General features: G+C 59.6%; 1 protein-coding gene across 1 annotated transcript; it reads left to right on the top strand.

Annotated features, from left to right (window-relative positions):
* Nucleotides 1-1,368: 1,368 nt before the first annotated feature.
* PHF24 (PHD finger protein 24) lies at nucleotides 1,369-11,795 on the top strand. The gene is made up of 8 exons (XM_059493170.1): nucleotides 1,369-1,766; nucleotides 6,701-7,073; nucleotides 8,159-8,344; nucleotides 8,802-8,880; nucleotides 8,987-9,189; nucleotides 9,483-9,649; nucleotides 9,871-9,972; nucleotides 10,078-11,795. The coding sequence occupies exons 2-8, from the start codon at nucleotides 6,705-6,707 to the stop codon at nucleotides 10,172-10,174; spliced, it is 1,203 nt and encodes a 400-aa protein (XP_059349153.1). The 5' UTR covers nucleotides 1,369-1,766; nucleotides 6,701-6,704; the 3' UTR covers nucleotides 10,175-11,795.
* The last annotated feature ends 1,605 nt before the right edge of the window (nucleotides 11,796-13,400 follow it).

The following is a 13,400-nucleotide window of genomic DNA, read 5'->3' as shown; positions in this document are numbered from 1 at the left end:
AAGGGTCCATATTGACAATATGGGTATTGTGGGGTCACTGTCCATGCCCATAAGTCTATAGAGGGCTGGCACAGGGTGTGGAATAGCAGCCAAGGGTCAAGAACCATTCTGGCACCAGCATGTGGCACAAGCATGTGGAACCTGGTCCCCCCAGGGCTGCCCTGTCCCAGCGACCTGCACCTGGGCATGCAGAGCACTCCAGGGGTGTTGCATACTGCATCCACCACAGTATGTTTTGGGGTGTAGAAGACCTCCGGGATGGTTCTTCCCATCTTCCAGAAGCCAGGAATCTTCAGTCATCAAATGGTTCTTAATGCCAGGTCTCCCACTCCACACTCCCCATGCTCTCTGTATGGGAGAGGTGACATCCCTTCCTGTCCCCTGCTGCTCACTGCTGTCCACTGTTCTGTGGGGCTGGCAGGGCTAGGATGCCAGGGAGGGATGAGGGCTCCCCCCAGGCAGTATCCTGGGAACAGGAACAGTGTAGTGGGGCTGAGCAAAGCTTCCCCATGTCCCAGTCAGAACAGCACCTGCTGTGCCCAGACTGGCCAAGGAGCTGGGCAGCCCTGCAGCATCCACATTGCCCAGAGCCCTCTGCTCTCACCTTCAGCATGCACCTCAAGCCTGGATGGAAGCTGCTCCTAGGAAGCTCAGAGTCTGTTTCACCCTAAATCATCCCCATGTAAACCTGTCTATTCCTGAAGGGGAAAGTGCAGCCCCTTACCAGCAGCACCCCCTTCCAGTGAGGTGTAAGGGGGCTGAGTGACCATCCCCAACAAGCTGATGTGGGGCAGCTGGGGATGCATGTGGACCAAATACTCTGCCTTCAAAGGTGCTGCATTGGAGCTGTGCCTTTTTCTCCCCACCAGCATCCTCTCCCCTGCCCCATCACCCCTTCCAGCCCCCTGTATGCCCCCAGCACTGCTGCAGCCCTGTGGTGTCCACCCAGGTGATATAACAAGTCCTGGGGACTAGAAGAACAAAAAAACCCTTGTTTTGCATTGAACTGGGCACACAGGGCTGCATATAGCCAGCAGCCACCGTGCCCCTGCTGCACCATAGTGTGGGAAGGACAGACTGCCTGCAGCACTGACCAGCAGACATTGGGTTAAAGCAGGTGCAGGTAGCCCGTGACTGAGGCACTGGTCTGGGGAAGACCCCGCAGCAGGGGCAGATGAGACCTTTTCTCATCCTTGGATGCAGTCCCACCTCTGTAATCCTTGAGGTTTTTTCTGAGAAAGGCGGTTCAACCCAGGGGGCCAAAGGAGATGCAGGGAAAGCTTTTATTGGTATCTTCCAGCACACGTCAGCCTGGTTAAAAAAAATCTCCGTTTCTCGGAGAGCTTTTTAACACGGCTCGGGCAGCAATTGGTACAGGGACAGCAAACCAGGCTGCATCTGCTCAGCCCCAGTCACAAGCTCCCTGCTTCCTCTGAGAGAGAGAGTGTGTGTGCGTGTGTGTGTGTGTGTGTGTGTGTGTGGTGTGTGTGTGATAGACACAGGCATCCGCTCCCAGCATCGCGCTGCCTCCTGCATCCTCCGGCAGCAAGTGCAGGGCTCTGGCTTCCCGGGTACCACCCTCGCTGCTCCATCCATCCCTCCATCCCTCCATCCCTCCATCCATCCCCTGACAGGGATTTGCACGCGGGGCACGGCATGCGGTGAGCACCCGCGGGCGCAGAGGGGCTCGTGGCCAGAGGCAGCGGCGATGGACATGGTGTGGACTGCTGTCTAGGGCTCCTGTTCCCAGAGCGACCCCGATCCTGGTAAGTGGGTTGGTTTTTTTTGCATTATAGGTGCTTTGCTGGGTGCGTAGCATGGGCTGTCCACACATTGTGTCACCCTTCGGTGGGTTCCCCCACTGCCCCCGGGATCCTGGGTCCAGAGCTCCTGGGACGGGATCCCTGGGAGTGGGGATGAGGATGGGGTGAGAGGGTCCTGCCCAGGCATCGGAGTCCTCATGTGGGTACTGGGGAGGGAGAAGAGAAGGAGAAGTGCAGAGCTGGGCAGGAGCTGTGTATGCTGCAGAGGAAGGGACTCTGCTGTCACGGCATTTTCATCCCCCTCTGGGAGATGAAAGAGTGCGACACACCTATAAAATCTGTCATAGCGCGGCAAGATGGGCAACCTGATCCGGCAGGGAGAACAGCCACTGGCTTGGTGTCCCCCAGGACTGGGACACAGCACCCCCCCACCCAACATCCCCGCTGGACTCCCACAGCCCTGCAGAGGGTGGGAGGGACCATCAGACCATCAGCCACGGACCTCTCTGCCCCATGGCAAATAGATCATCTCACAGCAGCAGTTCCAGCAGTGCCACAGTTCTGGCATGTGCTGTCTGTCCGGGAGAGGGGACAAGAGGATGCTGGCAGACCCCTGTGGCCATCTGCAGCCAGCTCAAGGAGCTGGAATGCAATGTCCCCTAAGCAGAGCCTTCTGCCTTCGCAGCCTGGTCCCCCTCACCCCAGGCAGGCGCCAATTGGCAGGGTGTGCAGAGATGTGCAAGAGCCATGGTAGAGCCGTGGCAGCTCCTCCCAGCCCTGTTACATGCCCTTCAGACCGAGACCTGGGACCAGGCTGCCATGGGCTCTGAGGTCCTAGGGTTCTCCTCCCTGTTGGTACCCCACCCCTCTGCCCCCAGGTTCCGTAATGCTGCTCTAAGTAAAGCACAGCACTGCAGGGCAAAAGACCCAGCAGCCTGGGGAGGGCAGGGAGGAGGCCTGGCCCCCTGGCAGCCTGTGGGGACCAGGCACATCCTTCCCCCTGGATCAGGGAGCCAGATCCTGCAACATGAGGGGGTTCTGGTCCACACACACCCCTGATGCATCCCCCTGGGAGTGGGTGCCTGCTCAAGGGTGCACCACCCCAAACACCCACTGACCCTTCATTTGCTGGGAGGGTCTTTCACCAAGGACACACTGTGGGGCAGGTAACAGTCAGTCCTACAGACCCTGTGGCCCCACACCCCCATGACCCTAGGCCATCACTGCACACCACAACAGCTTGCCCTGCACCCACAGCCCCTGAGAAGCACCCATCCCACACCCCCCAGCTACCACAGACACCACCCCTCTCCCACAGCTGCTGCAACACCCCTGCATCCAAAGCTACCACCCACCCCAGCAGCACCTCCGTGGGCCGTAACACTCGCCCCGCACTGCCAGCCACGCCGTGGCACGTTCACCCCAAAGCAGCACATCCACCCCTCGCACCTCATCCCCCTGTGACACATCCAGCCCTAACAAACACAGCCCCCCTGCGCTGCTCCTGACGCGTCCCTGCTGCGTTCCCAGCCGCCACACCGCCCCAGCTGCGCCGCACACCCACCCATGTGTCACCCCCACCCTGTGTCACCCCCACCCTGTGTCACCCGTGCCCCTGTGTCACCCCCACCCTGTGTCACCCACCGCCACCACCACTAACCGGGCACCCCCTAACCCCAGCACAAGCCACATGTGCTCTGCCATGGACAGAGATTTTGCAGCCATGCAGGCACTGCTGGCTCTGTTTGCATCTGGATGCTCTGCCCTGTTTCCTTCTCCCAGGGTGCCTCCGTGCTAGCCACCAGCTCTCTCCCCATTCGTACCTAACACAGGCTTAATTCTCACTCCAGCTGCACCAGCCTTGCTTCCATGCCTCAGTTTCCCCCATGTAGAGAGGAGCATGAAGCTGGGAAAGATGTGTCCATGGGCACTAAGAGGATGAAGTGCTTTCTGGCTCAGTGTTTTGCTGCAGGAATGAAGCAGTACAGAGCAAATCCAAAAGAGAAGAGTGAGGGGAACGGATGTCGCCCAAGGATCAGGGCAGGGGTGCAGGGGGAAGGGGTCAAGGGAATGGGTTGGGAAGTTTCCCACCACCCACTGTGACAGCCCCCGGTGCTGGCAGGGCTCTGTGGAGCCGGGTGTTTGCAGGCAGCTCCTGCCTGTGCCCAGATTTAGCTCCTCTGTGGGGGCGACCTAAAAATAGCCCCATGGTGCAGCCTGGCAGCAAGGTCGAGGCCCCCGCACCTCTTAGGTCACCGTGAGACAGGTGGTGGTTCTGTTTGCCTCGGGGGGTGGACACAAATAGCACCGGAGACACCTTCCCCCAAGGACAAGTGGGGACACAGGGGCTGCTCAGGTTTCTGGGCTGCTATGAGGCGAGACTGCCCCTGGTCCTCCCTCCCCAGGAGAAGGGGGACCCCCAAAGTCTGGCAGGGCCCCAAGTCATCCGAGGTTCTATGTGAAGGTGAAGTCCCACCCCACAAAGCCAGGTCAGGCAGGGCATGGGGCACAGGCAAAAAGGGGTCAGGACAATGCAGAACAAGTTTGGGGTATCTGGGGAGCAATGGGGCCTGTGGAAAGGGAGCAGAGTCTGGAGACTGAGTTCAGGGTGAAGCCATTCAGCCCTGGATGTGCAGGCAGGATCCAGCTGTGCAGCACTGACAGGGGCAGGGAGGCAAGCAGAGCTGAGAAGAGACACAAGTTGTGACAGAAGTGACACTGTCCATGCTCCAGGCACACAGTTGGCAGTGGGAGAAGGCACTCGGGGAAGGCTTGGGAGAGGACAGGGAACAGGGAGGCAGGCTGGGATCTTGCAGCAGCAGCGCAGTGCAGGTGGGTGACTATGAACGCACAGGAGAGACAGATTTGGGGAGGAATACAGCAAGTCCACACACCAGCCACCCTTCTATTGCACTGCAGGGTGGCTGGGGTTGGGGCACCCAGAGCTCAGCAGCATCGTGGGGAGAAGCTGCCAGCACGCTGAGATGAGGAACATGGGTGTGGGTACCAGGGAGACTGGGGGGCTGTGGGCCACACACCTCTTTTCACTCTGTGAGCCTAGCCCCTCTGGACTCTCTCCTCCCCACTTCTATCCAAACCTTGGGCAGGAGTAGGTCAGGATCTGCTCAACACTCGGTGCTGCAGGGACCGACAAAGGCAGATCTTGGGGGGATTTCCCTGTGACTTCTTCGACTCTCTCGCTCGCAGGCAGAGCTGCAATGCTGCCCAGCAGCAGAGCTGATCCTGACCACGGCAGACGTGATCCTGAGCCAGCCAGGCAGAGGGTGGTGGCACGGCGAGGAGGTAGAAAGACCCAGGTGTTTTCCTTCCCACTGGCACAGCCGCAGAGACGCTGTTGCTGTGGCTCGGACACGTGCCTCCAGCTCTGCCCCGCTCCCACCCTTGCAAAGCCCTGGGAGCCGAAGAAGGCCGGGCACCAGCTCCGAGCCAGGCACTGCGGCCAACAGGTGCCAACACCCCAGCCCACACCCATGCCCACTGCTGGGACCCCCACGCGCAGGACGGGGCCCACAGCACACGTGTTGCACCCCCGGCTCAGCGCGTGGGAATCTGCAGGCAGATGGTCCCGCGGCGGTGGCGAGAGGCTGGGGAATCACATGCGTGCGCACGCAGTGGTGTTTGCCGCCTGCCAGCATGCTCTGCTCCGCTCCGCTCGGCCCTGCTGCTGCGGGGTACCTGTAATTACCCTGACCAGGCTCCCTGCCACAGCAGTGCCCACGGAGTCGAGTCCTCCCGCAGGCAGCGAGATCCCGGCGACGTGCACGCGTGCTGCTAATTATCCCGCTACCTAGGGACTTCCCTGCCGGGGCTGGCGGGGAGGGAGATTGCTGCTCCAATCTCCCTGCTCTGCCTCCCGGTCCCTGGGCACCAGCTGGAAGTGCCTCTTTGCTGCAGCAAAGAATTAGAGAATAATTAAGGCTGGAAAAGACCTCCAAGATCATCGGCTCCAACCATTAACCCAACACTGCCAAGGCCACTACTAAACCACATCCCTAAGTGCCATGTCTACATGGTTTTTAAACACTTCCAGAGACGGTGATTCCACCACTGCTCCCAGGGCAGCCTCTTCCATGGTGGAACCTCAGGATGGCACAAGGGAAGCCCTTGGACCCATGTGAGATGATGCTGTGCCCCACAATGCTGGAGGCCAAATTCTGCTTCTCCCCAGCTTCAGCTCACACCCAGTGAGACAGAGTCCAACTTGTTATTGCTACTGCTGTTGGCCTCCCCATTTTATCCTGAGGTGATCTTCCCCTGGCACTGAAGCCAAACATCCTTCTTGGGTTCCATGTGCCCCTGTCCCATACATTGCTCTCCTTCCCTCTTGCACCCTCACAGTCCTCCTACGGCTGGCCCAGCCTCCCCACATGGCTCCTTGCAGGATGCCCAGTGATCACAGCAGCAGCACACACACAAACATGTGAGTGCAAGAAGAGGCAGCTGAGTGAAGAGGAATTTAAGAAGGTGAGGGGTCAGCACCAGACCTGCCATGACCTAGTCCTGGGCAGAGCTGCAGAGAGGATGTCTTTCACCCTTGAGTGGCCACAGAAATTGTCTTTAAGTCAGAAAGGAGATGCACGCTAGGAGAAGGGTTACAGCTGGTTCTAGTCCCTCTGGGTTTTACTGATCTGGCATGGAAAAGGCCTGGATGTGTTTCTTGTGAAGCTGGAGTCTATAGAGCAAGGTGGGGAGGCACCCCCAAACCATCTCCCTGCCTTCTGTCCCACTCCCCCACCCACTCAGACCCTCCATGGCCAGGAATCCACCTCCCCATGGCCACCACCATGATCCCACTGTCAATTTGTCACAAAGACCCCACTTTTCCCTGCCCTGAGCTGCTCCTCAGACAGCTGGGGGAAAACCACCAGGAGACCCTTTTGGGGGTCAGGGACATAGCACCTTCCTTCCCACCGCAGAGCCATGGGGGTGCTGATGTCCAGGAGGCAGACGGTGGAGAGGGTGCAGAAGGTCAGCTTGGCCGTGTCAGCCTTCAAGGACGGGCTGCGGGAGCAGCCATCGACACGGCGCCGGGCGGAGGCGGGGACCGCACGCCAGGGGACGCTGGAGCAGGAGGTGCAAGAGGGAGATGAGGAAGCGGTGGCAGGACCTTCCCAGCCGGAGGAGAGCAGTGCCGGCAAGGCGGCCTGGGAGCGGCTGCGGGATGGCCGCGGCGTGGAGCCAGAGGAGTTCGACCGGGCCAACAGGTTCACGCCACCAGCCTTCATCCGGCCCAAGAGGGAGCTCCACGATGATGAGCCCCCGGACATCAGTCTGGAGCAGAGGGAGCAGGTGAGCGGATGGAACCACAGAGACGGTGTGGAGGGATGGGGACAGGGCTGGAGGTGCACAAGCATCTGAGTGTCTGCCAGGCAGTGACAATCTCGCAAAGCCCTACGGGGTGGCTCGGTGGGGTACAGGGCCAGCAGCCAGGCTGGGCAGGTGGAGGTGCCACACTGGGAGGGGGTGCAACTGCTCAGATGTGCCCTGGAGGCACCCTGGGGTGTCTGGAAAAGGAGAAGTCACTGCTGGGCACAGGCAGTTCTAGGTATGGGGAAGAGAGGACAATTTGGTCTACATGTTCATCCACCTACAGTCAACCAGCTTGCAACTCACGCCATCCCTCCATACCTTCAGTCGCAACATTCCTGCCCATCTACAACCCAACAGCTTATCCACCCTCTCCTACAACCCACCCATCCACACCCACAACCCTACACATACAGCCACCCACCCAACAAGCCTACCCCCCAGCCCACCTACACCCTTATATGGCACCATAAACACATGGAATATCCTGAATTGAAAGGGACCCACAAGGAATATTGAAGTCCAACTCCTGGTCATGCACAGGACACCCCACAAATCACACCATGTGCCTGAGAGTATTATCCAGGCTTGGAGCTGTGACCACTACCCTGGGGGGCCCTATTCCAGTGTCTAACCACACCCTGAGCTAAATTACACAGGGTACCTAGATAATATACCCAGGTTAGCATCTGTTTGGAAGTGGAAATGGAAATGTGTGGAAAACCTTACAGCTTATCCATCGATAATTACAACCCTAAAGACTAGCCAATGTACAACCCTACAGTCCAGCTACCCACATGTAACACACTGCAAAGAACCTACGGCTTCACAGCCCCATCAACCCTATAGCCAGACCCATCCACCCACCAGTCTTCCCCACAAACACACCCACCCTCCTCTAACTTGACCAGCCAGGTTCTGTTACAACAACCTCTTCCCTATACCAGCCCCACACATTCCCATCTTCCCCTCTCAGCATCCACCCCCACCTGCAAAGCACCGCCCAGATGGAGAAGCCAAGCCCGTGCCCACACTGCTCTCCTGAGCCTGTGCCCATCCCTCCCCAGATCCTGAATGACGAGATGTGTGAGATCTGCGAGGTGTGGACAGCCGAGAGCCTCTTCCCCTGCCGCATCTGCCACCGGGTGTACCACGACGGCTGCCTGCGCCGCATGGGCTACCTGCAGAAGGACAGCGCCGTGGAGGTGACAGAGACCGCGCACACCGAGACCGGCTGGAGCTGCTACTACTGCGTGAGTGCCCAGACAGGGGGACACCAGGCTGCTGCTGGGTGGTGGGTGCTCCCCAGGGAACTGTGCCCCACATGGACACAATGAGGGTCCCACCTCACAGCCTGCTCTGGGGCAATAGGGTATGTGCTGCTCTCCAGTTCCCACCACCCACCGTGGCCTGATGGGGTCACCAGATGCAGGGGACAGTGGCCTTTTGCCACCTCCTCACCTCTGCAGGCAGCTCCTCAGAACCTTGGTGCAGGATGTGACACTGTGGGCACATGAGATGCTGTAGCAGAGCTGGAATGGCCAAAGCCCAGGGGCATGGAGCCATCCCACTGCAGCACCCTTGGGTGACACAGCACATCTCTCTGGTGTCCTCACCCACTCACCTTCAAGGGATCCCAGTGCTGGCATACAGAGCGGTGCTCCCTCACCCATGTCTTTTCCTCATGGCTCCTCTCTGCCCCCCACCCAGGACAACCTCAATCTGTTGCTGACAGAGGAAGAGATGTACAGCCTGATGGAGACCCTGAAGAACTGCAAGATCATTCCAGGTGTGTACCCTCCATGCGGTGGGTCCCAGATGGCTGCGGGAAGCAGGTGGGGACGTGGGTCCCCCCCTCCTTCCTGAGCACAGCACAGCCAATCTGTCCCCTGCAGAGAGCTGCCTGACCCTGGATGACTTCCTGCACTACAAACACCAAGTGCACAAGCAGCAGTTTGAGCGGACCATGCCCGAGGCACAGGAGGAGCAGGCAGCCCTGCAGTTCAACGCCTTGGACCCTGACAAGAAGGGGCACATTGAGTGGCAGGACTTCCTCTCCCACGAGTCCATCCAGCTGCTGCAGAAAATACGGCCACAGGTATGGTTGTGGCACCCAGGGCTTGCTCCCATGGCTGTCACACATGGTCACAGCACCCAGGGCTGGCTACCATGGCCAGCAGCTGTGGCACCTGGGTCCGGCATCCACAGTCACAGTATCCATGGTCACAGCTCCCAAAGCTGGCTCCTACAGCTGATACCCCTGGCTGTGGCACCTGAGGCTGACTCCCATGACCATGGCATTAGGGTGTAGACCCTTACAGCTTTGGGGATATAAGGAGGGAGGTTCCCACAGGATGAGTGCTCCACCTTCGCTTCTCTGACCCCCCCTAGAATGCCCTTCTGCGGCTGCTGACACCCAAGGAGCGGGAGCGGGCACGGACAGCCTTCCTGGCCCTGGACCAGGACAACGACGGCTTCATCGGGGAGGCTGAGTGCCGCCAGGCCCGGCACAGCTGGTTCCGCAAGCACCAGAAGGAGATGCTGTCCTGCAATGTCAGGTGAGGGGATGCCCACCCTGGTGTAGGGGTAATATCCCAGCTGGGGACTCCCAACACAGTCCCAACACCTATCAAAGGGGCTCAGCACACAAATGGTTGCCCTGCTTCCCGCCATCTCTCTCTGCATGGCCCCCCAGCCCTGTGCATCCTTTTCCCCCACCACCACCACCATTTGGGGTTCAATGGAGTGGGGATGAAGAGCATCTTCCTCCACGCCACAGCATCAGCCATGTGGGGCCCATATCAGAGGGCAGCCCCGCCAGCAGCAGGAACGGCAAGAGCCCGGAGAAGATCCTGCCAGCCACAAAGCAGGAGGAGACCAGGTGAGGCAGGGATGGTTGGGGGGGTGGTGGACACCCCCATTTTTTGGGAAGACCCTGGGGGAGCAGTGTTGCCCGGGTGTCCAGTGAGCCCACATGTGCCCGCAGGAGCATCGACTGGCCCGGATTCCTGCGGGAGAACGTCGCCTACATCCTGGCCGCGCGCCCCAACAGCGCCGCCCTGCACCTGCAGCCCCTCGCCTAGAGCCGGCCGCGCCTCGAGGGCGCGGTGCCACGCCGGCATGGGGACCTGCCACGCCCTCCCCGCGGGCACAGCCAGGCGCCCATTGGCTGGTGGGGAAGCGGCCATGCTGCCCTATGCCCCGCCTCCCCCTTGGATTGGCTGTGAAGGGGCGCCGGGCTCTGATTGGATGAGGGAGTGGGAGAGGCTCTTGGGTCTCTGATTGGTGGGGGGAAGCAGGGCGGGGCAGGGCGTGTCCCCACTGTTCCCTGCGCCCTGCAGGGACCACGGTGGGCAAGGGTCCTGTGCCCGGGGTCACCATGGGGCACAAGGGGCAGAGAACAGCCTACCCCCATAATCCCTGTCCCCACAGCACCCAGGGACCCGCAGAGAGATCAGGGGCTGCCCTGGGTGCTTGTGGGGTGACAGCAGAACCCAGAGTTTCCGTGTGTCCCCAGCCTCCCACAGCATCATGGGGCAGCACAGCTGAGCCTCTGCGTGCCACAGGCAGCACCCACGGGTCTGCGGCAAGCAGTGTCTCAGCTCATCAGCGTGGTGGATCCTCAGGGGATGTGGCTGACTCCCTTTGGGGTCTCTCACATCCCTGCCCTACTCCAACAGGGGTTGGAGCGCAGTAGGTCCATTTTTGCATGCACACCTAGTGGCTGGAAGAGACGGTTTCCTGGCATGGCTCAACCCTTCCCTGCTGGCAACCAACTATTTAATGCCAACAGCAATGGTGTAGGAAGGAGCACTGGTAACAGAAAGCATCAGAGGATAGGAAAGCAAGGTCAGATGTAGGGGACCCCCCTGTGCCTCTGATCTTGCCAGCAGCACTCCCCTGCATCCCTCATCCCCTCCTGTCCCCCTGGTTCCAAGGGATGCTCTTCATTTGCTTGCCATTCCAGTCCCACCCTAGCCCTGTTCAGTCTCGCTCTCTACCCTCCGCATCAAGTGGGCAGCCTTGCCTCGCTGGGAGCATTAGTGCTAGTGGTAAGGAGGAGGAGGAGGCAGAGCCCAGAGTCCCCCCAGGTGCCAGCTGCAGGGATGAGGCATTCACTGGGCCCCTTTGGCAGCCCACAGTGATAGATGCACTCAGCCCACAGATGAAGGAGCAGGGAGCCCGGAAGCCTTGCCCCAGACACACCAGGGTTGGGATGCCCAGGTCCTATGGCAGTCCCAGCAGCTGCTCCTGCCCCTCTAATCCCTTTCCCGCAGTGCCCTCAGCCTCTCCCTGCTGGTGTTCTGTGGCTCAGCCAGGAGGCCCTGGGGTGTACACAGGCCAGGGATGCACTTGCAGCAGCCTGGTCACTCCCTCACCTCCATCCCTGATGCCCTGTGGGCATCATCCCAGTCAGCCCCCTTCCCCCAGCCAGGGCACAGTTCCCCTCTCCAGGGTCTCCCCCACTGCAAGACCAGGAGGCGCACCAGTGCCACGACATCTTCCTCTACCACCCTGGCATGCCAGGCCAATGGGGATATTTTGGATGCCAGGTCCGAGATGTGGCCAGAGCGCCAATGGGGATATTTCGGATGCCAGGTCCGAGATGTGGCCAGAGCCATGGCGAGGAGGCGGCCGTGGGTGCGTGGGTTGCAACTCCCTATCCGTACTGAGATACATTCATTAAACAGCTGTGTCCAGCTAGCCTCTGTCTGGTGTGCTTACAGGGCTTCTGGCTTCTCTGCAGGCATTTCTGGGCACCCACAGCTTGCTGCTGTTTAAAATCCCACCCCAAACTCAGGTCACTGTCCCATCAGGCAAGCTGGGCCTCCTGTCCCCAGAGTGTCCCACAGCAGTGACAGGAGGCACTGCACGTGCACCCAGGACCCAGCAGACTCGGGGTGCTGCATGTCTCCCCAGGAAAGCATAGAGTAAGGAGAGTGCCTGGCTGATTGTGGAACCACCCCAAACACTGCAGTGAAAGGGACACACCTCCACTGGGATGAGTGTGCTCTCCACCCTTAGAGGCACTGGATGATGAGAACAGAGCGCTGGAGACAGCTGGATGCTGGGAACAGGCTGTCTGCAGCAAAATAACCCCGCAGAGACATCAAAATTCCCCAGGAGAGTGGTCCCCATGGCTGGAATGCTCCAGCTGATCACATCCACAGAGCTCCCAGGAAAAGCTGCAGCTATTGCTGGCAGCACATGGCCTGTGGGAACCCGGCTGCCACTAAAGGGGACCCTCCATCCTGTGGGGGACTTTCCTTGCAGTGCCCATGCAGCAGCTGGGAGGAGAATGGGATTTGAGAAGAGGATCTAGGAGGGAACTGGGAGGGGGTATGCTGCCCTGACAGCATCAGTTCAGTCTCTGGGGCCACAGAGCTTGCTGCTAAAAGCTTGACTTGGATCTTTGCGCTCACTCCCACGGTCACAGTGGATACCATTGCGTACAAACCACAGCAGGGGTATCCAGCTCACCCACAGAGAAAACCCAGCAAGCATTTCAGGCTCTGAGAGCCAGATAAGCCTTTAAATTATCTTTGTCACCTGGGAGACACACTCATCACCTTGGGGAAGAGGATGGACATCTGCAGGAAGAGGGAGGGACATTTTGTGCCTGGTCACGGATTGGTGATGATGTGGGCTCTGCCAGTGGAGGGAAGCCCTCGCATGGCGAGAGGGTGTTAAATCACTGTGTTACTGCTCCGTCTGCTGGAGATGAAGAGCAACCAAGCACAGAGCACATAGCACAGGCTTAACAACCCTGGGAATGGGGCACCCACTGCCAGCACCCCAAAGCTCTTCACCCAGGGAACAAGACACAACAGTTCTCCCAGGCCCAGCCCACCCTGTCGTGCCCTGCAGCAGCCTGGAACCCCTGCCAAGACACACAGCTGGCTGGTGTCCCCGGGAAGCTGGATAATAAGGGCCACAGGGTAGCCTGTGTTCTGCAGGGCTGTGCTGTCACCACTGCAGCACCAGCTTCACAGCTCTTCAGAGCTACAGATCCCCAGGGGTGACCACCATGCAGCACACTGTGCCCCAGCCACGTCTCCACAGAGGCAGCATTGAGGTCTGGGCAGAGGCAGGAGGATGTAGTGGCGGAATGGGCAAGGTGTTGCTGTGGTTCCTCTTTGATGTGACCTGGTCGTTCAAGGCTGCTGACCTCTGAGACACTGTCCCAAGAAAGAATCTGTTGCCTACAGACCACTCTCCCTAATGCTGGGGCAAGCCTGTCTGCAAATACTGGAGGACACCTTCTGCTGCATTTGGTACCAAAGCTCCCGAACACCCGAAAACTGGCAC

This window comes from Ammospiza nelsoni, chromosome Z, assembly GCF_027579445.1.
Source record: "Ammospiza nelsoni isolate bAmmNel1 chromosome Z, bAmmNel1.pri, whole genome shotgun sequence".
Lineage (NCBI taxonomy): Eukaryota > Metazoa > Chordata > Aves > Passeriformes > Passerellidae > Ammospiza > Ammospiza nelsoni.
Note: the sequence above shows the minus strand (reverse complement) of the source record. Positions and strands in the feature narration are given on the sequence as shown.

What these genes read in the sequence shown, in the direction of transcription:
- PHF24 (XM_059493170.1), top strand. Translation starts at nt 6,705, where the DNA reads ATGGGGGTGCTGATGTCCAGGAGGCAGACGGTGGAGAGGGTGCAGAAG. An exon ending in GTCTGGAGCAGAGGGAGCAG is followed by an intron (nt 7,074 to 8,158) that starts GTGAGCGGATGG and finishes ATCCCTCCCCAG; the next exon opens with ATCCTGAATGACGAGATGTG. An exon ending in ACAAAGCAGGAGGAGACCAG is followed by an intron (nt 9,973 to 10,077) that starts GTGAGGCAGGGA and finishes ATGTGCCCGCAG; the next exon opens with GAGCATCGACTGGCCCGGAT.